Genomic DNA, 26469 nt, shown 5'->3' with positions numbered 1-26469 from the left:
TAGTTTCTCCAAACTTCAGTTTATTCACAATGATGCAGGGATTGTTTATATGGCTATTGTTTGTAACTGTTTCATTTACATTTTATAAAAAGTATAATTACAACATGCTGAACAAAAATGTATCTGCACAAGCAAATGATGGGCATGTCCTGATATCTTGGGAGCATAGGATCAATGAAGCTTAAAATTATCCCCTAGATCAGTGTTTCCCAAACTCAGTCCTCACAGCCCCCTAACAGTGCATGTTTTCCATATCTCCTTGCTGGAGCACAGGTGTATTCATTACAGACTGACACGTTGTAACAGATCCACAGGTGGTACTAATTATTTCCTTTGTCCATTGTCACCTGGAAAACATGCACTTTTAGGGTATCCAGGTAAAGTAATGTAATATAATTACACATATCGCTGGAAAAAGAAAGGTAAATTTAAAAGAACAATTGTCATTTCCTACATAGTAGGAAAATTAAAGAAGTAGATTCAATTAAAAAAAAAAGAATGGTTAAACTAGAAGAGCAAGTAAGGCCGATATTGGGCATTAATTTATAGTAAAAGGCTGTGTTTGTTTGCTTTGAATAATGAATAAAATAACTGGAGTGTTTATACATAACTAAACATGTCAGTTGTAACTGATATGTTTCAATTATAACTAACATCTAACTAAAACAAGCAGACTATGACTGACAGCTTGGCAGACTTGCTATGCAGAAATGTATTGTGTGGATTGATTGATTCATACACAACACCTCAAGTGTTGATCAGAGTCAGCTTTTTGACATACAACACATCCTATCAGGATGTTGTAGAACATTACACATAGGAGAAGCTATATGTGTCCGTAATAGAACGGAAATGTAATACTTTACTTTATTTTTATCAGAGCTGCAGTGGAATGTAGGGTTATCACTGAACAATGTATTTTACCTTTATGGTTCACATCTGAAATTGGGGTTTTGAGTTTTTGTCCTTTAAATAAAAAAATATATAAAAGTATATAAAAGTATACATCATTACCATGTACTACTGTACACTTATTACAACCTAAAAACACATACTCTAGTTGACATGTTTGAACCAATATGACTGTGATAACATGTTATAAGTCCACCAGTATTGCTATATTAGTGCATGAAGCTCAATTTTTGTCAATACAAAAAAGCTTGGCTTATTTAAGTTACAGTACTTACAGATTTTCTTCCTCTTTTGCCTTCTTATCTAATACTAAATAAACTGTTCCAAAGCTCCCTCTGCCAAGTTTTTGCTGTATCAAATATCTTTTTGCAATCAAGATGTCTGGACATGCCGAGAGGGGTCGAGTATCATTTCTCCACGGAGTTTCCTTGAAGTTTGGCATTACTGTAATGTAAAATAAAATCCTCTTCCTGAAAACTTCTATAACATTGTACTGTCCATATTTTCCAATAAGGTTTCAAAAAGCCTGGAATAGTAGAGAAGCAAAAAATAAAAAACATTATTACAATGTATCTTAATTACTCCAATGCACATATGGGTACACAGTTGATCCACATTGTGTGATAATATAATTTAGTTCACATTATTTACAGTTAATTAATCATGTTAACCAGAGACAAAAAGAATTCATGTGAACCAAGTTTCATGGGGGTAGAGGGAATTTCAGTATAAAACGATGTTGACATTCCACTTATGCTTTGCCATTCCAAACTGTATTTTGTAAATTTGCATTATTAATTATAGTCACTGAATAGAGTAAAGACAATGATGGCGTATTCAATATGCTGTGTAATGTGGTTGGGGTAGGGTTATACAATTACCAGCCAAATGCATAACAAGGAAAATATATTGCAAAACAGTTTTCAAAATTTTGCTCAACTATACCACAGGGGTAGACTGCACTAGCAGTTTGCCTCAAGAGCTGATCAGATATCAGTGCACCTCAATATCCACAAGGGAAGTCAGATAACTTGACAACGAAGCTTCCCTAGAACAGGAGCTGTTACTCATGTACCTGCCTATCATGACGCTGCCAGTCAGAAAACATTGCAACATGCTGCAAATTTGTCAGATGGTGTCACGGGCACTAGGAGTCTTTACCCAGGGATCACCAGGTGATAAGCTTACCAGAGCAGTATAGATGGTAATATGGTACTCTGGTAGCGGGGTGATCACGGAACAGGAGACAGCAGATGATAGAGATGCTCGTGAAAGTCTATGACTAGCAGCACTGGTAATATATATGTAGTAATACACGAGGAACTGAATGGACAAAGGGCACGTGAGGGTAGTCAGTGGTCTGCGGTAGCAAGTTGTACCACTGCTATAGTGAGGAGGAATGTCCAACAGAAACGAGGAGGTGATGAGAGTCAGCGGTCTGCGATTAGCAAGTTGTACCGCTGTCTGGGTGAAGGAATGGAATCCAGGTGAAGGTATCCGGGGAGTCAGTGGTCTGCGTTAGCAAGTTGTACCACTGCTATGTGAGAGGACACTGGAACAGGTGACACAGGAAACAGGGATCAGTGGTCTGCCTCTAGCAAGTTGTACCACTGAATATATATGTGAGGAGGAGCACGGGGAGAGACTGCAATACAGAGGATACACGGGCACCTTGAACTTGATCCACAATGACATGCACAATATAGTAATGACTGAACAGCACTGCAATAATACAAAGTCACAGAAACTATCCGGGCAAAAGATAACACAGTCAATGATGGCAATAGTCTCAGCGGATAGCAAGCTCCAGAGGAGAACAACTCAGTCCAGCAAGATATGCAATACACCAGCACAGTCAATGAGAAGTATGCATACCGTGGTTCAGGAGCAGGCTGTCAGACAGGAGTGCAGAGATACCTGAATGGCTGGAGGCCGGCAGGATGCGAAGTCCCTGGAGGGTGAAGCGGTAATCAAGTAGGTGCAGCGCACAGGTAGGTAGACCAGCAGGGATAGCAATAAATACTCAGGAAGCAGTAGTATGTAGAACTGGACTCCTGGAGAACCCTGAAGAGTAGCGATGGTCTAGACGAGATGAAAGCAGTGAGGCGTAGATCCGATGCAGACTGGCGAGTAGACACCAGCAGGAACACTGAGAAGCACGGAGAGCGGATCAGCTGCTGCAGACACGAGTAGAACTGAGGAGTAGCAGCCAGCAGGACTCTGCAGGTACACGGAGGTAGCGGATAGAAATCAGCAGGTGCAGTCACGATGAAACACGGGAGAGTAGAGCTGAGCTGGAACTGTTGAGCACGGAGAGCAGCGGATAGGAATCAGCTGTTGCAGTCTCGAGGAAACACAGGAGAGTTGAGATGAGCTGAAGACTGTAGTGCACGGAGGCAGCGGATAGGAATCAGCTAACACAGTCACGATGAAACACAGGAGAGTTGAAGTGGTTTGAAGACTGTAGTGCACGGAGGCAGCGGATAGGAATCAGCTAACAGTCACGATGAAACACAGGAGGGTTGAAGTGGTCTGAAGACTTTTGTGCACGGAGGCAGCGGATAGGAATCAGCTAACAGTCACGATGAAACACAGGAGTGTTGAAGTGGTCTGGAAACCACAGGAGAGTTGAAATGGTTTGAAGACTGTAGTGCACGGAGGCAGCGGATAGGAATCAGCTAACACAGTCACGATGAAACACAGGAGAGTTGAAGTGGTCTGGAAACCACAGGAGAGTTGAAGTGGTCTGGAAACCACAGGAATCAGCAGCGCTGAATACACGAGGAAACACAGGAACACCTTCAGAGGCTCATGGGGAATGAGACTCCAAGATCAGGCAACGAGGTACGGAACTCAGGTGCTTTAAATAGGGAGTGTTGCCTGATCAGCCAATTAACTAAAGGAACAGGTACTGAAGGTTTGAAAGGGCTGCGCATGCGCAGACCCTCAGGATGGTGGACGGCCACGGTTCCTAAATACACGGGAAGAAGCACTCACAGTCTGGTGAGTGACAGATGGTTAAACAGTAGAATCTTAGGACTCTGAAATATTCCCTCTGCAGTACCTCTGTCTCATGGTGCTGCTTAGTCAGAGTTGTCTCATGGTGCTGCTCGGTCAGAGTTGCCTCACGGTGCTGCTCGATCAGAGTTGTCTTACGGTGCTGCTCGGTCAGAGTTGCCTCATGGTGCTGATCTGTCAAAGTTGCCTTCAAGCTCTTCTCAGTCAGGGGTGCCTTAAGGCTCTGTTCGGTTTAGAGGTCTCTCGCTCTGCTGCTCGGTCAGTGTTGCCTCATAGTGCACAGGCCAGGCTCTCCGAGTTGTGTGCCCAATCCAGGGTCCTGAGGGATATGTGCTCAGTACGAGCCCCCAGAGATATGTGCTCTATTCAGAGTTCAATCGTTTGCATCCTATTTCTGAATGTCCAGAGACTGCTGCCCAGTTCTCCAGGCCTGAAGTGCCACCAATGTCTGCTCTGCCTTAGGTGCCATCAACCCTGCAAGGACCAGTTAATTATTTTTGATGGAGACAATACTCAATGTGTGGTATTGATGCATCAATGTGCGAGTCAATTGGCAGGACTAAATTGCCTCTATAACTAAGTCTTTTAGAGGAGAGGTTCTAAGGTGGGCGTGTTCCATCATAAACTCCAAAGATCCCATACTGCAGGATCTTACTGCTTTTATTAATGCAGTTATTAAAAAGTTCTGCCCATCTCCCGTCCTCACATTTCATGAGAAAACTGCTTTTCTTGTGCCTACCTCAGATCACAAGGTTCTTTCAAAAAAAATACAATAGTCTAATAAGAAGAGAAGTGTCTGAATTTGAGTCTTGTGGAGCGATTGGAATCCGCTCCTTAAAGAGGCTGCTATGTTAGGACTCTGTGATATATTCCCTCTGCAGTACCTCTGTCTTACCAGAGGTGCTGCTCTTGTAGACTATTGAACTGTTTGCACCTCGTCTGCAGGAGTTAACCTCCTTCCCTGATTATCACCTGCACTTGCCCCACTGTCTTATATACCCGCCAAAACATTGCAAATTGCTGGTCATCAATTGTTGCTGGCTTTATCCTGTGTTTTGAATGTCTGCTTTCCAGTGTTTGTTCTCATGAATACCTGGCTGTACCTGCTACCACTGTTCCTGCATTCTCCCAGCACCAGTTTTTAGCAAATGCCTGTATCTAGTATCATCTGCATTGTAAGTGTCCTTTGTTCTTGCATTACTTGTTATCCAGTATTAGTTCAGAGACTGTTCCTTTCTACCCAGCCACACCTGGATTGTGTTTCTTATGTTCTACAATAACTGGACAGTGTCTTTGTTTTGCCTCTGCAACCTCATATCTCCACAATTTTTGCAGCTACTGTTTTTCCTACAATAAAACTGTTATACTCTTCACCAACTACTGACTCCTTTTTGCTTTCATTGCAAACACCCACTTAATCATAACATAGAACAGCAGGCAGGTACACATACATCCCACATATATTCTTGCAGCAATATCACATAAATCAGGTTGGATTGACAAACGAACAAATTTTGAAATGCTACACATGATTTTTGTGCACCATTGTACACTAGTCTAAGTTGTAGCATGATCCTGTATCTGGCAGTAAGGCACAAACGAAAGAATACTATTGTAAAAATTACACAGTAGTCTCAGCTGTGCAGTAGAAAGAACTTACACCACATGAAATTGCACTGTTTATATAAATGTTCCACAAACATCTGATACTAATACATAAAAGAGAGAGATACTCCATGTGTGACAGGATGGACTTCCTATGCCACCCTGTCCGTGTGTCTCTGGGGACAGGCTGGGCTTGCCTTGCCACTGTCCCCTTTTCTGTATCCCAAATATGACCTCTGGGTTTTTGCTGCTGCCACCACTTGGCTCCTTAGCGGTACCTAGAACCGCGTCCTTCTGGGTAACTTTCGCTGCTTCAGATCAGGATTGCAGTGGACTGTTCCCCCTGGCCAATCACACTGGTCAGAGCTGCAGGGTAGCAGGCAGAGTGTTGATACTAGACACTGGGTTCTAACCTCAGAACAGCCAGAAAACTGAATAGATTGGGACTAATCTGTAGATCACAGAAAATACAGCAGCTACAAGCATCAAAAGCAGGTTCCTTAAGCAGTGATGTTTATTAGCTCAAGAAGTCCTAAAAAGGATAGTTCTCACTAGTTTGAGGTACTAGTGATATCCTGATAGTACAGATGTTATAATACTACTACATGGTCAAACAGTGCACTTTCTATACATATTTGCACAGATACCCTGGCAGGAGGTAATCCAGCCTCCTGCCCTTTAACCAATCCAGGTGCTTCATGCAGCCTGCCCATAAATCAGCCTGTAGGGGTTTAACACCTTTTTACATTGCTGCTAGCAGCACCACTACATACTTCTATTGAATGTTTACCATCAGAATATATCATTTCTCTAATCATCTTTGGAGTACACACTAATGCGATATCTGGCCGAACAGTCATTTATTGTGTGATTGGCCCGATAATCGGGTGAAAACCCTGTAGTGGCTGCTTTTCCCCTGGTGTAAGATTCATACTGATGATGATTATACGCATTTTGCATACTATTCCAAGTTGCACATATCTTAAGATAGATGTGGTTTGGAGTACAAATGGGACACAAGTTACACTTTAACAAATAAAAAATGTATAAAAAATTGTAGGGTTGCGCTGCTGAGAGTCTAAAAGGTGTAAATAAGGTATAATTAAAATATTTCCATTACTTTGTTGTGTAAATTATGTCTATTACTGGGGAAAAGCTCTAGTTTATAAATAAAAGTTATTACTGACTAGCATATATGAATCAAGTTAATTTTACTTTTATGGTTTTGGTCCTTTAACAAAGCAAAAGCAGTTCACTTGCAAATCAGTAGTTATGGTTGTTTACTATCGATTTGTGGTGCATTCTACTGCAGCTGAACACAAGTAACTATCCAGTTAATAACTACCTCTCCTTGTGTTTAGATTTATTCAGTCACAGACTAATGATATGCTATTACCAAGTCATTAACAGGAACTTACTCTTCTGAAAAATGTGGTACTGCTGAGAAACCAGTTATTACTAACTGACACAATAACTTGATTTTCCAATGAGGTTCATTAAACATTTTACCTGTTTTCTAATATTTTAACCGCTGGCCTGACACATCTTATAACACATAGATACATCACTGAAATGTGTAATTGAACATAAATTAGGTCAACTAACAATGCAGGGGGCATGCACTGTAAATAATAGATGTAATGAAGAGACGTTAATTGCATTGAACATTATAAGTATGCAGAGCCTGTTTTCCAACCGAGTTAAGTTGTTAAATCTGTAGATTCAGAAATCATTTTAAAGCACATGAAAGGAAAATGTGAGGTGTGTAATTAAATCCTATGGTTACAATTGTTGTTGTAAAATGAGTAATCAATGGATAGAAGCACAATAGGTTATCTAATCATAGAACAGACGTAAAGGGAAAGATTAATCCTATCACTGCCAAAACCCCAGCAGGTAAGGATACCAGTTTAGCCTTTTAAACCTGGACACATATAAAATACAAGTTAACCTGTGCATGATACTCATGCATTCTAGTCAAATCAAGCTACTTAAGGTGTTAAAAAGGTTCTTGTCATGCATTTGGGGCTAGGCCAGGCCTCCTCAGGGGAAGAGCGTTACTTCCCGACGTAAGCGCCCTTTTTTAACGTGGTTTTGTCCACATGTCACCACCACATCATTCTTTTCCATCACCTCATCCTTCATCTTCATCGCCACATCCTTAATCTCCATCGTCTTACTGTTCTAAAACCTCTCGATACACAACGTTTCTGCTAAACACCTTATCGCTGTGCTCAATCAGTCTTCCTTGAAGGGCAGTATTCATAACCTGCACTTTCACATCACTGCTTTTCCCTACTCGTGAAAATGTCCGTACTCGTGAAAATGCGACATACAATTGTCCATGACCAAACACAGGCTCTGGTAAATAAATACCCACACGGTCAAGAGTTTGAGCCCTCAACTGGTAAATTTAGCCTTTACTACCCCTCCCACGGGGGGAAGAGGGGATGATGGAAGTTAACTGACTTCACTATGGTGATACTTTGTGTCCACATCACATGATGCGCCACCAGCTTCTGATCAGCCAACATTGATGCCCAATTAGAAGCCCATGACAGGTATTCTACATTATCGAAGCTTTGACTGTGACAGAAAGTTATCATACTATCTAGACCACTCCCACAACATTTTTTGGTGGATAGCGCCTTTCATTCACCAATCAGAATGCTGGGGGCTATCTAGTCAGTATATGACAGACAAAAGCAATGTGTTGTAGAGACAGTGAGGGTCTAAAGCAGAATAATAAATTATTCCGGTTGCCACAAGATATCTAAGGTTGGCATAATATTGCCACCAGAGATTGGGATTATTCCCTGCAATACCACAGGAGATTTGGGGGTCTACATTGTATAGTCACCAGAGATTTGGGGGTTTACAGTAGAGTTAAGAATAGTGTAGGCATTGTATAGTTACTAAGAAGATGCTCTCTGTATTGCATATTCTATTGTATATTCTATTGTCACTAGAATGGTTTTTGTACTTGCTCTTATGGGCTTACTGGTCAAATACAGGACAGAAAAAGTTTTAGAGACTGAAACTGAGAGTGTAAAAATTAAATTGAAAACTATAAAGAGTTGGATCTTTTCAGAGAGAACTAGAATAATAAATAGAAGTGTGGAATAATTTGAGAAAATTTTGGTTGAAAATAAGGTTAAGAAATTTCAACGAGATTTAGAGGATTATGAAAGAAGACGGCAAGGAAATAGGAGACAGAAAAAGAGGCCCTTCCTAAATTTCTACAGCAATAAGACTTCAACACTATGGAGATTTCTTCATATAACAATACATCTGAGTGGTGGTTACCTCCAGCAAAATAAATAGAAGATCCCCAAAGGAGTTGGGGGTGAGACCAAAATATGAAGGTAAACCACAAGATATTAAAGAAATTAAAAAAAAATGAGAAGCCAACATCTAGAAGAATTTTATCACCCAAACACATTCAATTGTTTATTGACCCACAAAAAAACAAAAACCTCTGGTTCAGAAGAAAGAGCGGGGTAAAAAATTGAAAGCAGGAGGATGGATCTAGAATAAAGCCAAGTGTATCTTTAATTTATCATTGAGAAACTCTTACCCCTGTACACATTTCCCTCCTAAAGGTCTTAAATTTGCACCATCAGCAGAACCGAACATGTTTGTTGAACTTAACAGGTATCAACCTTCAGACCTGATGTTCTGACGGGCTCCCCGCTGTCTCTTACATGTGTCTGGGTGGCTGTGTTCTCCCGGACAAACGCTGAGGCTTCCTGCACTAGGGGACATCTTGCCATATCTTACACGCGTGCGCGAACTGGCACTTTTTTATTCACCAGCCGACTCACCTATTTAAATCGCCTCCTGCAGTGGTAAAATACCAGATCTTCTAGTCTCTTCACTAGAACAAACCTCCAGTTTTCTGGCTCCTGTGATTCTCCTTGCTGTCCAGTCTCTCCAGAGCGCCTCAGGACTTCTATACCTTCTACACCTGCAGATCATCGTATCATTGTGTCCTGCTACTAGGGGCTGAAAAGCACCCCAGGACTTCTATACCTTCTACAGCTGCAGATCATCGCATCCTTGTGTCCTGTTACTAGGGGCTGCCAAGCACCCCAGGACTTCTATACCTTCTACAGCTGCAGTTCATCACATCCTTGTGTCCTGCTACTAGGAGCTGCCAAGCACCCCAGGACTTCTATACCTTCTACAGCTGCAGATCATCACATCCTTGTGTCCTGCTACTAGGAGCTGCCAAGCACCCCAGGACTTCTATATCTTCTACAGCTGCAGATCATCGCACCCTTGTGTTCCTGTTACTAGGGGCTTCCAAGCACCCCAGGACTTCTACATCTATTACAGCTGCAGATCATCGCATCCTCGTGATCCTGTTTTCCTGTTCCTCTTGTTGTGCCTACCTGCTCATCTCCTCCATTGCCCCTGTTGGTTCTTCTTATAATCTCACTTGTCATCTCCTGAGAGGACCGCAACCTGCAGTTTGGGAGCCGCTAAGTCCAAACCTCCTTGCGGGGGTCCCTGGCGAAAACCTCCTTCTCTGTTAGACTCCGCACCTCCCATGGGGTAGTACCAATTCAAGCAAATTGTTCGGGCTCATTTCCAGACCATCCAGATGTGGCATGTGACAAGTGACAACAGGTTTGTTCATTCACTATGCAGTAAGAGGTATTTTGTGAACAAAAATCTGAAGGCCACTAGTGAAGATTCCTTCCTATTATTTTAGATGAACAAGGGGCTTTAAATACTGTATATTAACAGATCTGTGGCAGAAAAATAATACACTGATGAAGAATACCAGTACAGAACAGAGTTTAATGATATATGATATTATTAGAGAGATACGGATTTTTAAACATAAATAATAATTCTTCCCAGTACAATCTAAGAATGTAAATATAGATGGCTTTTAAAAAGTAAAGTAAAGTAATGTTAAAAGATCTGAAACAACTATGTATGAAATCATGATATTCCAAATATGGGAATCTTACTAAAAATGAAAAGAAAGCCATGAAACAAGTGATGGAGGACCTGAAGGTGGCTAAGTAGTCAACCAAGACCTTGTACACTATAAAGCAGAGGCATATAAACAATTAGGAAACTCTTGTTTTTATATGAAACAAAACAAATCTTACCCAACAATATCTTTTTGAACTCAAGGATCTGTTAAATAAAAGTTTAGAAGCTGGAGTCATACCCAGAGAAAAGCTCCTATATGTTCTTTATCCAGTTCTCGTTATCCACTATCAGCTCCCCAAAATCCACAAGTCACTTACCCCTACATCTGGGCGTCCTAAAATTTCAGGTACTGATTTTATTACTGCTAATCTTCCTTTTTTTTATTGATTTCCATCTTCAACCACAAGTCCTTGAAACCTTATCTCCGAGCTAAACCCATTTACTCAATTTGATAGAAAATTTAGTTTGGAAAGACAGTTACACCATTCTCACACTTGATTACAAGCCTTGTACACTAACATCCCTCGTGCCAAAGGGTTAGAGGCTATTAAACAATGCCTCACTCGGGATGATGAGCTCTTGGAGGATCACAAAAGGTTTATTCTTGATTCTATTTACTATTTGCTTAAGCACAACTATTTTCTGTTTGACAATTCTTATTATTTACAGGTGATGGGAATGGCCATGAGCACCAGGTTCGCACCAAGCTATGCATGGAGGAGTTTTAACTACAACACATGTGGGGTAGCAAGTTCGGTGGGTGCCTGGTGCTCTATAGCCATTACATAAATGATCTATTTATTATTTTGAATTGGGACACTAACACAGCACAAAATATAGTTTCTTCTTTCAGCACCAACATCTCAATATAATCTCATTTTTTCACACACATATTGTAGAATTTCCATCAACTTTCTGGATCTGACCCTTGAGATACAGAACAATGTAATTTGGGCCTCTATTGATAGAAAGAAGTGGAAACATACATACCAAAAGGCAATTTATGCATCTTAGAAGAAATTGTTCTACAAAACAAATGCTTAAGCCCAAGATATGACAGATCAATTTCTAAGTAGAGGTTATCCACAGGGCCCAATCGAGAAGGCCCTTATAGAAGTAAAACATATGGACAGGGACATGGACGTAGCAGACGAAGCTGGTGCTCCAGTTGCCTGCGCCAGGAGTGAGCACTGACAGGAGCAGGTTGACTGGGACTGGTGCCCCCTGCATCTTTTTTACTATTAAAAAGTGTCAGGACAGTACAGAATGTAGCAGAATAACTTAAGTGAATGTAAGCCCTTGGTGCTTGAGAGGAACCAAAGTTACACTTAATCTACCAATGTTGACAAAAGAGAGAACTGAAACAGGCCACTTGGTTAAACAATTAACAATTAAAATATAATTTAAAACTTTTTAAAAAGGGAAAAAAATATATACTTTTGTTTGTAGACTTTTCACAGTGTCACACCTTACATAAAGTAACATAACACTCCCTGGTATTACCTGTATGTGGCCAAATTTGTGAGGAAGCAACAACTTGACGGAGTTAAGTCAGACTTGTGGAAACCAAAGACTAAGCACATCAGAGCTAAGGACACAATAGAGTCTAATAGCAGGCTCCTTGCTGCTACAGCAAAGTTTGTCTGGGAGAATGTACCCTTCAAGGGTTCACTAACAGACACAAAGACCTGGCATGGATGTCTATCACTAGGGGTTTCCCCTTAGGACCCGCATGCACTCCAGGAACCGATAGAGATATAGACACTGTTTTTGGTGCCTTATGACTGAGGTAAAATCTATGCACCTCTTTTGGTACTGTATTTCTGCACAGGCACTGTTGGATGACTCAGAGACAGCGTGCCCAGAAAATCTACAGCCTACTAGAAGACTATTCCATCATGGACAGTCCTGAGGACCACTTCACCCTATATGTGTCTGTTTATCAAAGAAGCCTTGCGCCTGTGATTCACCATCCTTTCCCTTCTCCCACCATACTGCTTGAACTTTCTTGATTGTCTTGGCAATTTATGTACCTTCCCCTTATATGTTTTCAATAGTTCAATAATAAAGCTTTGGGTCTCGGATTACCCTCTCTTACCCTCTTCACCTACTTCCCCCTCACACCCATTGCTCTTTATTGGAACAGTGGTGTTGTTTAAGTGATGAATGAATAATGCAGTACTTGATGTATAGTGTAGGATGTCATATTGTATGTCATATGTCTTGGATTGTACTATAAAGTATGACTGATTTATGTTTCACAGTGTATTATGTTTCAGCTGCGCTGCATCGCAGCACACTTTAATATAATGTCTTATGCTTGTTTTTTTGCATATTTCTACAAAGAAAGTATACATTTTTCAATCAAAAAATAAAGGTGCTTGTGCTGTAAATGCAGATTAACTACAGATAAAGATTAGAGAGCTATGGCAAATAATCAGAGAATAAACAGTATGCAGACATGTTTTCATACATGTTTTTATATATCACATATACAGTGCTCGAAGTGAGGTTGTAGGTGCGGTATAACATACCGGCACTTCTCCCCACTCCATTTGACCATTTGAAGTTGCTCTCATGCTCTACAAACATGCACTTTGCTTGCAGAGCATGTGAGCATAAAATTAACTGACACTGCTGCCTAAGCAGCAGGTAAGCGATCTCCTCAATGATGGGGTCTTTTGAAGGAAGGGGGGAAAAACACGCGTTGCTGACCTTTCCTGGCTACTCCTCCAACCTCCAGACAGCACCTCCTTTTGCAGACACCAGCAATACCAGTGAAAACACAACACACTAGGAGCCAATGATTTAAGCATAAGTGGCTATTGGCTAGGCATATTTAACTTACTATATTTTGACACACATTTTCCTACTGCCATCTTTGCTTCCACATTTTCACACTCCCAACTACATAAGAAGCACTTACTTGGACTCACACAGTCATGAACATTTGCTCTATTTTGAGCTTTAACTTTGATTAGCTTGTAACACTGCCTACAACCTATAGGTATATATTTGATTAATAGAAGCAGCTAACCTTCACTTTTCCAGTTATAATAAAAATTATTTAATGTCAGAAACCAGTAAGGTAAAAATAAAATGCAATTTACTGTACATAAAAAATGTAAGGATAACCTTGCATCATTTAATATGTTTCATATTATACACTAGTATATGTTGTGTAAAAAAATTTCACACTATAAAGATTCTTAAGGCCCCAGCCATTCACTTTCCATACCGGCATTTCTAAATTATCACTTCGACCACCATATGTACACAGTATATAAATACTGCACTGGCTATCCAAACAAAACATTAAGAATTGTAATTGTTATCTTTTTGGCTATGTAATAAAAGTAATTAATATTACTTTAATGATTGGTGTACAGTCAGTGAAGTAGAAATTATTCTACATTTATTTAACAAATCTCATAAAAAATGTATAAAAACTATTTTTCTGCACTCATGCAATTTATGCAATAAACTACATATGTATTTGATTTCTTTGTATAAAAGTCTGAGAACTCTGTATGTCACTTTGCTGACTTATGTCCCCATGTTCATCATAAAGGAAAAAAATGGAGTAATTTTTGCTGTGAGACCCAATCTAAAAATCGTTACGGAATATGCTGGTGCTATATACATAACTGTTAATTAAGAAATATTACCTATCCACATACAAGGCACACTACAATATAAATGGGAGCGATACAGGAAAACCATATTCTCAGCAAGCACAATAAACCTATTGCCGAATTGAAATTGAACCTGTCACCAGGGGCTGGTTGGACTGGGGTGTACAGGGCATCTGCCCCTCCCGTCCAGTCCCATAGTGGGCTTACTTGGGCTGCGTCACTGGGCAACCTGTATTTTTTTTCCCTGCTGTGTCGAGTTTTCACCTAGGGCTAAAATTTCCCAGCCCTCCCCACCTGTCAACCTTTAAAAATGTAACAGTGGGACATATTTTATTCATTGAAATATTTAGTGTTTTCCCCCCTCCCCTTCCCAGGAGAAAGGTCTCATTGTCATAAGTCCAATATGCTAAACTGTAAAGAGTTAACTTTTCAATAAATAAAACCTCATTGTTTCTCATGGTGACAAATCCATTTTATCCAATAATTTGTTGCTATGATTTTTTAAAAGGCAGTCATTTTGCAGGACATCACATATAATATGAATTAGACATCTTATAGATGTAAACACTGATGGGCAAATAGAGAAATGGATACAAAAAAATGTAACTGTGTGTAACCATAATAATTGTAACCAAAAATCACCCCAACGATCCCAATATATGTTCACTTACTTTTATACCCGTCAAAAGCAGACTGAGACTATACATCTTTTTCACATAAGGCAATAGTTGTATGGTTCCATAAAACACAACAATAGCTGTTTCTATCAGTGACAGCGTCATTCTGTGTTGTGTCACAGATGAATCTGACATAACCATAGAATAACTCTGTCACTATTGCACAGTATAGGGAGATTTTCACTTTCTAAGTAACTGCCGATGAATAATATCTGCCGGCAAGACATCTCTCAATGATCATAATGCAGCTCTAACCACTACAGACCCGTTTTTATTCATGGTGAACGTTACAAATGTAACAGATAAAGTCCCAACATTTCATAGATGTCATATAAGTATCCTTAACATATTGAATGATAACATGACCAAATGATATATTATAATAATGATATAATAACGCGCGATTGGTTTACCTCATTCTTCCCCTGGGAATCCCAAACTTGCAAGATCCCCGTATGAGGAGTCACTGCTGCCCCGGACTCTAGTCTTGCAGTTTGTTTACACCACAGTATCCATGGAAACCTTACGTCATAATCAGAGAGCTCTCTGCTCCAGGCAAGAATAGACGCCCTGCACACAGATGTCATCAGCCTGCGCTTCCTGTTTACTGTACACAGGGTTGCTGACCATGTGGAATTAGTTATAATGTTTATTTATGGAAAGAAAACCATCTTCGCCTTGTCGGACGTTTAGTGCCAGTGTAAGTGCAAAACTGAGCACCCATCTTTTGTTGGTGGCTGTGTGTTGCTTTAAAATGTGTTTTTGATATGATGGTCATGGTGTGTTCTGTTGATTGTTTTCGTGTGTCACTGGACTGTCATGTGTGGGCTATACCCGAAAATTCCTTGTTTGTTAGAGATCTGCATTGTGATGTGTCAGCCTTTGCATGTGAGTCTCTGTAGATGAATTAGTGACATTAGTCGTCGTTATGCATTTCCCTAGGCTTTAAAATATTGTGATTGCTGCTATTGACTGTGCTCTCTTCTCTTAATTTGCCAGTGTAAGTTGTTGCCTGACTTCTCAATATACAACGGCAGTAGATGGTGAGTGCCTCCACTTGTTAATTTGAAGTGATTGCTTTATTTTCAGACTGTTTATAAAAATTACAAGATTTGCCTTTAGATCTGTGCTCTTCATCTGTCATAACCATCAGCTGAAAAGATTGTGACTCTGTAAACTGTACGGAGATCTGCCTGGACTTCTGGTTGTGGGTGCATACACACTGCAGAATTTGCCTCAACATTGTTACATCGCTTATAAAGATTTTTAGTTCAGTCATAAAATCAAATGAAACGATTCAATGTCCTTTGCTACAATAAAGAATGATCGTGGGAGCATACACACTAATGCAGTATTGGACCTAACGGTTGTTTATAGTGTGATTAGCACCAGTGACGTGACTAGACATTTTAGTGCCATGGGCGCAGAGCCGGATTAACAATAGGGCTAAAGGGGCTACAGCCCAGGGGCCTTGGGCAGCTGGGGGGCCCACCAGCATTTACCAGGTCTGGGGTGTCCCTGCCCCCGGCTCCGGCTGTCACCTGTTCAAGGAGAATGGCAGGCAGCTAACAGCAAATGTTATGCTGTTAGCTGTCTGCTGTCACTGTAGGACTTACGCGGCGCACTGTAATCTCCTTACTGAGGAGATCTCGTGATAGTGAGACTAAGAGTTATAGTCTCACTCGATCTCCTCAGTAAGGAGATTACTGCACACCATGTAATTGCTACAGGGAGTGGAACAACAGAAGGAGGTAAACTCACGGGGGGGTCCTCATGGGGAGGGGGGGCCCTCACAGTACCCTTAGCCCAGGGGCCTCCCTTGATCCAGCCCTGCCTGGGCGAGACAGGGCACCGGCGCCCCCCCATCTAAGTGGGAGTTGCATTTGACAAGTGGGTGTGGCTAGCACTTTACTGTAATAAATCTTATATATATATATATATATATATATATATATATATATATATATATATATATATATGCACTTAATTACATAAACTAGTGGGCATGAATTTAAGGGGGTGTTGAAATACTTTTAATATTATGAATTTACTTCATATAATGAGAGAGAGAGACCGAGACGCCAATACATGGCACACACTAAAAACATTCATTCATATACAGTTCTCCCAACACTTTCTGAGCACAGTGAAACATCGTAACACAACTACAACCATGCAAAATCATATTAACCGCTCAGTGAAAATAGCCAGAGCAAAGCATCTGTTCAGAAATTTTGCTGAATTCTTTTTAAAGTGTTATACTGTAAAATGAGAGAGAGAGAAGTTCCGCATTTGGAACGCAAACGTTCCAAATCCCAAACTTCCTGTCAGTGGAACGCACATGCATTCCACTGCGGAACTTATGGGCAGAAGCATCAGACTTTTGTAAGTTATTATATCTCTCTCTCTCTTCAGCCCTTAAGAGGAATTTAAGGGCTGAAGGTATGGAGGCAGGTAGCTGCTGTGCCCCCTTGGCCTTGCGACCTGGGCGACGGCACTGCCCACACCACCCTCATTACGGCCCTGATTAGCACCATAATCGGGTGAAAAACATGTAGTGTGTACCCAGCTTAACGTGAGTGTGCATAAAATGAGACAACTACTCGAGGCAGCAAAAGTGTGAGTGAAATTTACCTTGTTAGTAGCTCTAATGATACTTAAAACATAACAGTAATTGTTGTTAACCACAATGGAACACAACACAAACACTGATATGATCCTTACAGAAACAATTGTTTCTAGTGCCAGACCAATTTACATGCATTTTACTATATTTCCTAACTGTCCCAAAATCAGTCCAAATTTGAGGGGCCCTGTATTCAGTAAACCCCCCTGCAACGCCTGTAGTTCCTAGACTGAGTATAATAATGTAGAACAACAGCAATTCTGTAGATCTGCATGCTGGTTGTAAAACTGACTAATACTAGATACAGTAGCCAGAAGGAGTGTAAATAAATATTTTTTTTTCAAATACAAATTCAATAGAAGTGCTTAGTTCCTCAGTCACATATCTTATGAGGTGTTTTCGTTAAGTAATTAATACCAAAAGCATTATGGAGGAGGGATGTTTATTTGTACATCATCTTTCTGCATTTTCAACTGAAATGTCCTCCTATCATAGTATTTATTGTTCAGCCAAGACAGCCAGTTTTACACCAACTGGCAAATAACAAATCTGATGGGTACATTCAGCAGGCAGCAGACAGAAATGTGTATTTAAATCTTGCTATCACCATGTCACTTCTCTGGTATATCAAATTGTGTACAGCAAGCATGGACACACAGACTTTAGGGTACATACCCACAAATTGCAGTGCAGCACATTCAACGGTCTCTAACCAGTGCTTAAGTGCCTGCTAAAATTGCTATTTCTAGATCTGTAGATTTATCAAGCATGTGATAGGCTATTTGATGCAAATTATTTTAGTTGCGGTCCATCCTTATTTTGTTAAAATTACTATTACTGTTGTATTTCCCACCTCTTCTATTATATTGCCAAGTCCATTAATTAAATTAGATATGCGTTTAACTGTACATTGTTTGCTTGAATAAGTATGTTTTTGGTTTTCGTGGAAACAATTAGAACCTACAGCATCATTTCCCTGATGTCACTGGGACTTTAAACAGCCAGTGTCAATAGCTTTCTGTGTTTGGTGCTTTAAAACAAAATATAAAGCAGCAGGTCTCATAATACCACAGCTCAAAGTGTTTCCATGGAAACCATTTGTAAACTGAAAGGGAAGAGTATCTAACCAACAGTGAAGTTATATTAAGTATAGTTCTAGAAGCAAAATAACCTGTGGGTCTAAGGTTTTTTATTTATACATATTTTTTTTAGACAAAGTTGGATTAGTCTTTAGGTAGCGTCATAGACTGTTTAGCACACTGCAGGGCAACTTAATATAGAATCTGCTATTTGTTACTGGAAATTCATTTTATGAGATTTTAAAGCAGTAAAAATAGTAAAAGTGCAAGTCCTAAATGATTGCACTGTTTTCAAAATTGTTGCCTCTTGGGATAATTTGTTGCATTATTCTCTGTTATAGATCTTCCTGCTTCTGTTCTCAAAATGGGAATTCAAGGATTAATGAGCTTTGTGAGCTCTAATAGTAATTTCTTCCATGATTTGCAGATGAAAAACACAAAAGTAATTATTGACGGTAACAATCTGTACCACAAATTGTACTTTGATTCTGGCTTGGATCTTGTTCACGGTGGGGACTATGACACGTTCACTGATGTCCTAAATAAATTCTTTGGAAGCTTGGCAATATGCAACATCCAAGCCTACGTTGTGTTTGATGGTGGCTGTGACATTTCTGATAAAAAACTTGAAACCCAAAAGCAACGCTTTAGGGACAAAATCAAAATGGCAGAAAGCCTTTCCAATGGAAGAGGTGGCAGTGTGCTTCCCCTCCTGGTTAGAGAGGTGCACATCCAAGTCTTGAAAAAGCTGCAGGTGCCCTTTGTGCAGAGTTTTGCAGAAGCTGATCGAGAAATAGTTGCATTAGCCAATCTGTGGAATTGCCCAGTACTTACCTTTGACAGCGATTTCTGTATCTTTGATATAAAGGCTGGCTATTGTCCTCAGAATTCCTTTCAGTGGAAAAATATTGTTTCCTTGAAAGCACACCATGAGCGTTATATTTCAGCGCGGTGTTTCTCTGTTCAGAGATTTTGTGAATATTTCAATAACTTGAATATGTCCTTGTTGCCTCTCTTTGCGGCTCTCATGGGGAATGACTACATCAACCTGTCAGCATTGGAGACCTTTTTCAGTAGTGTACATTTACCATCCGGAAACAGCAGTCACGGGGGGCGGAAACACGCTCGAATTTGTGGACTATTAAATTGGTTGTCTGGATTTGCGGATGTGGAAGAAGCTATGGATAATGTGCTGAAATATCTTCGGCTAAAGGATCGTGACTCGGTCAGACAGCTCCTTTATTCTGCTATGGAAGAGTACAGCCTTTGTGACACTGTAAACCTTGAGCATTATTTTCAAAGAGGTTCATATGTCTCTCCAACTGCAGTTAAACTGAACCTGCCAGATTGGGTGCAGCAAGCTTTAGCAAGAGGTGAACTGTCTCCATTACTTAGTGATGCCCTTGTATTGAGGAGGGTGTTTCTTCATGTTCAGGTTGAGGATATAAAGAGACCATCTGCTCATTTCATAACACAGCCTATTCGCAAAGTGATCTATGCTATACTTTTTAATATCTTCCAAAATTCAAAACAGGGGCCACAAGGAAATAAGCAGCCTCATCAACTCTTTGTTGTTGAATATGATCGACTGGTATCTAGTGTGAGAAGATCGACAGTTGAGATAAGTGTGCCCAGTGGAGATTTCAGTGATGTTCTCTCGCTCAATAAACTTCCAGAGGTAAGACAACAAAACCATCTTCCCATAGTCTCTCAAAAACTTCAGATTTTCGAAAACAATATTTCAATTTCTAAACTTTACGTAAATTTAATTAGGGCCGACTGTACTTCTTCTGTTACCTGAAACCAAGAGTACACAGCCCTTTTAAAAAAAAATAGGGGCCTGATTCATTAAGGATCTTAAATGAAGAGATATCTTATTTCAGTCTCCTGGACCAAACCATGTTACAATGCAAGGGGTGCAAACTAGTTTTCTGTTTTGTACATAAGTTAAATACTGACTGTTTTTCCATGTAGCACACAAATACTTGATAGCTTATTTGTACACTGAAATTTAAAGTTGATATTTGTGTGCTACATGAAAAAACAGTCGGTATTTAATTTATGTGCAAAACAGAAAACTAGTTTGCACCCCTTGCATTGTAACAAAATTCGGAAAACATCATGATTTTCCATCCATTTTTGTATATTAGTGAAATATGTTCAGACTAAGGATATTCAATTCAGTCATTTCAATTTGTCAGTGAAGTATTTTTGCTTTTGTAGCTTTATAGTCCTATGCGTTTAACGTATTGCTCACATAAATCGTCAATTGATGGTTTTAAGCAGGCTCTCTAGTTGTTGTCGAACTACTAGTCAGCCTCTGGCTGGCAGGGCATTCTGGAACTTGTAGTCCTGCACCAGTTGAGCAGCCACAGGTTTCTTATGTCTGGTTTAAAGGAATGCAAACCTATGTTCTTATTTTTCAGCTTCCTTTGGTAACAAGTTTAAATCTGCTACTAGGGGCCATTGAGTTGAAAATGGATGACCTGGAGTCTGTTCCTCCTAGCCACCAACTTCTAGTGGCTATAGTTTGTTACTGGATCAGACATGCAGACCCCAAAGTGAAACTACATCATTTTAAGGCCCTATTAATGGGAATTATTTATGAAGAAACATACAATGTTCTGGATAAACCAGGTATGTATTTACACAGACGAATGTTTCTAGGAATTCTTTTTCCTTAAATGATAGGCGGTAATGTTTTGTACTAAGAATGCAGGACTTGCAGACATATAGAAAAATGCACACAGAGAAACAAATTGCGATAATCCTATCTAGGTGTGTTTTACCTAAGCAACTTAAACATTTCACCATGGTTCACTTTTAAAATGATTGCTGTGATACATGTCCTGTATTCTTGACTCTTTCACACTTTTTAGTGACATTATTTCTAAATGGTGATTTCTTTAAATCTTAGATTAGATTTTCACAATATTGTACATGGTGTTCTTTGTTACAGGTTTCTTACTTTAAAAGGGTTTCTTAATAATTTGACTTGTGATATTTCATATATTTTAAATGATATGCAATATCTATTCCCACTATCCTAGATGAATACAAATAACCAAGCAGTGCCAACAATCACCTGGTTTTTTTTATCTTTTTCAAACACCAAGTTGGTATTTCAGATTTTATTTTTTTTATATATTATTATTTTTATTTTATTTTTATTTTTTTTGTATGCTGACATGTAAGGATTGGTAATAGTTAGAGAATATTATTATTGTTTTATTATCTTTATATATCTTGAGTTGATGCATGTGTTGCTGCATGACTGTGAAAGGGATTTTTACTGTTTTCTTTTTGGCCAACTAAGTCTTATTCTATCCACTCTTATTTTTTCTCTCATTTCTGTTCTCATTTCTCAGTCAGGTATTATAAATAGAAGCACACAGTTTCTCGAAAATACATGTTAATCAGTAAGAGGTTAACTAGCATAACGCCTTAGGATAACTGCTTAAATGCAATTTACTTGGTAAATGTAACTCATAATGTGTTTTTAATGCTTTGGCAACCTTATAAAATAGTAAGTTTGTATTCTTGTAGCATGAAGACCAGAGTGAATATATTAAAACGAATAAAGTTTTAGTCTTACCACAGGCTGTTTCCTTGTCCTGAGTACTTGCCATACAGAGGTAGGACGATGGCAAGGTAAAATTGTTTGTTTGCCCTACATCTTCTTGTTGTTTCACATGGATATTGAGAAATTACTTAGCATTAGCATATACTTACTTATGTAACTAATTACATGTTATGGGCCTGGACAAAACCATGTTGCAATGCAAGGGGTACAAATTAGTTTATTATTTTGCACATAAGGAAAATACTGGGTGTTTTTAGCACACAAATAATTGATAGCTTATTTGTACACTGAAATTTAAAGTTGATCTAGGACACACCCTACCCCAAATATAGATCTGCCATCACATTTTAAATTTACCTCCGCCTCCAATGCAACATGGTTTTGCCTTACTTACTCACTTTTGCTTAACTTTCCTTAATGAATCAGGCCTTATATTACTATTTCAAAAAAGCATACATGCTGGGAGTTTATTGATTTATAAAAGCTACTCACAGGTTTCACAAACATAGAGAGGACATAAAATTGCACACAGGACTCTGGTCAGAATCACCACTGTGTCACCAGCTCAGAGATTGGATGACTGTGGGATCTCCAATGTATATATTTTGCAATATCCACAGACTGATGAATGAATGTCAGCTTACTATCTTATATCTATTACAGAGCCATACCAATGATAAATGCCTTTTCTTTTTTTTGTAATTCATGAGAATTTTTACATTTATATTTGACATTTCAGCTAAAACTTTTTTTCTGTGGTGCTGGCACCCTTGAACTCCTCCTAACTCCGTAACTGCACAATGTGACTTATATGTTTATTTTCTTACCTAAGAGCTGCAGGGAGATGGCATCAAGTTAGTGTGTGAGCAGATGACCAGGATAAAGTTGGAAGGTGCACAGCAGAGAAGGCTGGACTGGGAAGATCTGCACATACTGTGCCAGTGGCAGTGCTGTCTACAGATGTTCATGCACTTCAATCAGCTTCTCTCTATGCCGCTGCCAGAGCCTGACATTACCAGGTCAGAGAGAACTGCTTCTATTCTCATTACTGGTATTCATTTTTATTACATGAACAATGATTGTAAAATTTGTTGTTTAGTGAATTAGTCAGGCCTGACTTAGCAGAAAACACTTGGCTCCATGCAGATGATGTCATGGACAGTGCTACTAAATATTTCTATGGTAGCTGAAACTACTAGGGCCTGATTCATTAAGGATCTTAACTTAAGAAACTTCTTATTTAAGTCTCCTGGACAAAACCATGTTACAATTCAAGGGGTGCAAATTAGTATTCTGTTTTGCACATAAGTTAAATACTGCCTGTTTTTTAATGTAGCACACAAATACTTGATAGCTTATTTGTACACTGAAATTTAAAGTTGATATTTGTGTGCTACATGAAATAACAGTCAGTATTTAACTTATGTGCAAAACAGAATATTAATTTGCACCCCTTGAATTGTAACATGGTTTTGTCCAGGAGACTTAAATAAGAAGTTTCTTTAGTTAAGATCCTTAATGAGTCAGGTCCTAGTTCCTTATCTCTTCAGACTTTGTGGTACAGTAATGTAAACGGTTACATGCCATGTTTTAGTTAAATAACATTCTTCATGGTGCCTGTTGCACTACATGTGTTCTAAATAGAAGAGTCCCTAATTGCTCCTTCTTCCTGGAAGAGAGCATGCCATATCCCCCACACTTTGTCAGTCTGCAGATAGATTCATAGTCGTTTGTGCAGCTTCCCCCTACATTACAGCTCCCCTGTCTTATGATCACAGAGTTGTTGTGATAGGCAGCAGCCCTGGGGTATATTTTAACTTTAAAGTGAACTAAACCATAAGACAATCAACATTTAAAACCCTAATTTTACATTCTTTAATTTTACACTGATTTTTTTTCTCAGTCTTCTCATTGCCTAATACATTTCAATGGACCCATGTCTCTGAATTTATATAATTTTCACATATTTTGCACAATTTGACTCCAGATACAGTATTTTAAATTGTCATAATGCCGTTCCATAGCTTGTATTGCGTATTATTGTATGTATTCAGTACAGTACAGAAGTCCATGTTTTTGCTTAAATTAGGATAACTTTTTTACTATACAGATGTGGTTTTTGATGGAAAGTCTACAGTGTGTATAAATGTTTGCTGGAAGCAAAGGTGGGCCCAATATCTGATATGTGTAGTCACTCATGTCTTTCTCTCTTTGTTCAGAATTTACAATGGTTCAATTGTATACCATCTAACTCAGAAGATAAAGTCTTCATCTACTGCAGAAGACTTGTTTAAGCCATGCCCACCACTGGAAAAGCTGTACCAGGACTGTATTCATGCTGTAATGTCCATCATCCCTCAGGGCTGCTTCCAGAGCAGGACAAAGCCAGCATCACGCAAATCTAAGAAAAAAGTAAAAACTGGCAAAAGTGTGGTCAATACTAAAGTGTGCACCACAATGGAGAATTCAGCACAGTGTAGGCTTAGCAACAGGTTTGCCGACTTGTTACTAGAAGACTGATCACACAACAGCCTTACTTAGGGCATGAACATGGTTATGACTGATGTTTTGGTTAGAAGCAATGAACACAAAATAGTTTACTCGGTAAGTAATTTAAGACTGGATTATTTGTTACTCTACATGATGGCCCTCCCATTAAATAATGATGGGGAAAAGGCTACATGTTAGATGGGCAGAGTATATAATAAAAAAAATGGCACACATCAGACACACCTACATTACACTGCCAAATAGTACAGATATTTTTTTGTTATGTTCACATGGAAAGCAGCCCTCTAAACGCCACCATGTCACCAAATTAAAAGTATGTGGTGTTCATTTAAAGGAGCTGGAGTTCCCCAGACAGACTTGGTAGAAGCTTGGCATACCTGGCTAAAGAAAGTGTTCATGGGTAACATGAGCTTATCACGTGACCCTTACATCCAATCCTTTGACTCACTTTGGCCATGTACACCCTACTGCTGTCAAGCCCTCAGGTCAAACTTGATAAAAAATAGTGATGTAGCCTGGGATCTCAATTTCCTTTAAGAACTGGAAAAGCAGAGGTGCAGACAAAAGCTGGTTTTTTTTTTGCTATGGGATGCAGTTGTTTTCCATAGGTTAATGTGGCAAGATGGCATCAATTTCAAGGTGAGCAATTGTTGTTCCTTGGGATGGATGGGGCTTGCCACACATGGGCGAACTGCAGCATTACATGGTGAATGTGATACATCCGCTTCTGCGCACAGATGAAAAAATGAGAATTCTTTTGGCGGGGTGAGAGCCCGATGAAGGGATTGAGAATGCATACTTTAGAAGGTGTTCATGTTTTAGCCATGTCTGCAGACCTTTTTTAGTTATGCTAAACAGTACAACATCTTTGAGTTCATTTTCATAAGGTCTCGGCATCGGATAATAGGATGCATTTTTGTGCCAACTAGGTGCCTTTCTTAGTTGATGTGCATTAGTATGAGCTTATTAATACACGTCCATAAGTATATGAGAAATGTGTGAGGCTCTAAGGAATAGTAATTAATTAAACAAAATAATTAATTGAGAAGGTGTAGGCAATATTTTAAAATGATATACAGTACTGTGCAAAAATTTTAGGCGGGTGTGGAAAAAATGCTGCAAAAGAAGAATGCTTTCAAAAATAGAAGTTGTAATAGTTTATTTTTACTAATTAACAAAATGCAAAGTGAATGAAAAGAAAAATCTAAATCACCTGCCTAAAACTTCTGCACAGTATTGTATACTCTTAAACTATATTTTAGATTGGAATATGCAGTTCTCATGCTTTCCTCGGTAGGTGTGTCCTTTTTCTATATACAAATATGCTTTTACAGTAAAGTGTTTGTTAGCTCATGACTATATCCCCTGCTGCAACAATAATACAGACTGTAATCAAACTCTAATTAACCACATCTTGATGTCCACAGATGCATGGAAAAAAAGTTATTCTTAAACTGCAAGTGTGGGATATAACATAACTTTTTATATTTTAATCATGATATGTTATGTTTTTAATGATGTTTAATTGCAGGTGTCAATGCTTTTTAATAATGAGATGATGTAATGGATATTTGAATCTTCCAGACAAAATAAATAATGTAAAATATATAATAGAGTCCATTTACTTATTAATGTTATGACATGCTATTATAGCTTTAAATATTGAATACATTTTAATTGTCTACTATTCAGTTCAGTGTAAAAACTTAAAAAACCAAAAAGACAGTTGTCAGCGCTTATCCAAAATATTTAAGCCTGCATCCCAGCGTCAAGGGCACCTCATTATATGCAGGTCATACAGTGACCTATATGCTTTAAACACCATTACAATGCAGTTAAAATCAGATGCACTCACCTCCCAGGTATTTAAAGC

General features: G+C 39.1%; 2 protein-coding genes across 2 annotated transcripts in view; one reads left to right on the top strand and one right to left on the bottom strand.

Annotated features, from left to right (window-relative positions):
- NEK11 (NIMA related kinase 11) overlaps positions 1 to 15325 on the bottom strand; it is a 207254-nt gene extending 191929 nt beyond the window's left edge. The window contains exons 1-2 of the mRNA XM_075212438.1: positions 15211 to 15325; positions 1188 to 1438 (exon numbers count right to left, since the gene is read on the bottom strand). Coding sequence (XP_075068539.1) covers positions 1188 to 1354 — 167 coding nt within the window. The 5' untranslated portion in view covers positions 1355 to 1438; positions 15211 to 15325. The remainder of the gene's footprint in view (positions 1 to 1187; positions 1439 to 15210) is intronic.
- On the top strand, positions 15317 to 26181 carry ASTE1 (asteroid structure-specific endonuclease 1). Its single transcript, XM_075212437.1, has 6 exons — positions 15317 to 15497; positions 15797 to 15840; positions 18844 to 20180; positions 20929 to 21139; positions 22918 to 23104; positions 24305 to 26181. The coding sequence occupies exons 3-6, from the start codon at positions 18867 to 18869 to the stop codon at positions 24603 to 24605; spliced, it is 2013 nt and encodes a 670-aa protein (XP_075068538.1). The 5' UTR covers positions 15317 to 15497; positions 15797 to 15840; positions 18844 to 18866; the 3' UTR covers positions 24606 to 26181.
- Positions 26182 to 26469: the final 288 nt, after the last annotated feature.

This window comes from Mixophyes fleayi, chromosome 5, assembly GCF_038048845.1.
Source record: "Mixophyes fleayi isolate aMixFle1 chromosome 5, aMixFle1.hap1, whole genome shotgun sequence".
NCBI classification, from domain to species: Eukaryota; Metazoa; Chordata; class Amphibia; order Anura; family Limnodynastidae; genus Mixophyes; species Mixophyes fleayi.
Note: the sequence above shows the minus strand (reverse complement) of the source record. Positions and strands in the feature narration are given on the sequence as shown.

What these genes read in the sequence shown, in the direction of transcription:
- ASTE1 (XM_075212437.1), top strand. Translation starts at nt 18,867, where the DNA reads ATGGGAATTCAAGGATTAATGAGCTTTGTGAGCTCTAATAGTAATTTC. An exon ending in CAATGTTCTGGATAAACCAG is followed by an intron (nt 21,140 to 22,917) that starts GTATGTATTTAC and finishes TTCTTACCTAAG; the next exon opens with AGCTGCAGGGAGATGGCATC. An exon ending in CCAGAGCCTGACATTACCAG is followed by an intron (nt 23,105 to 24,304) that starts GTCAGAGAGAAC and finishes CTCTTTGTTCAG; the next exon opens with AATTTACAATGGTTCAATTG.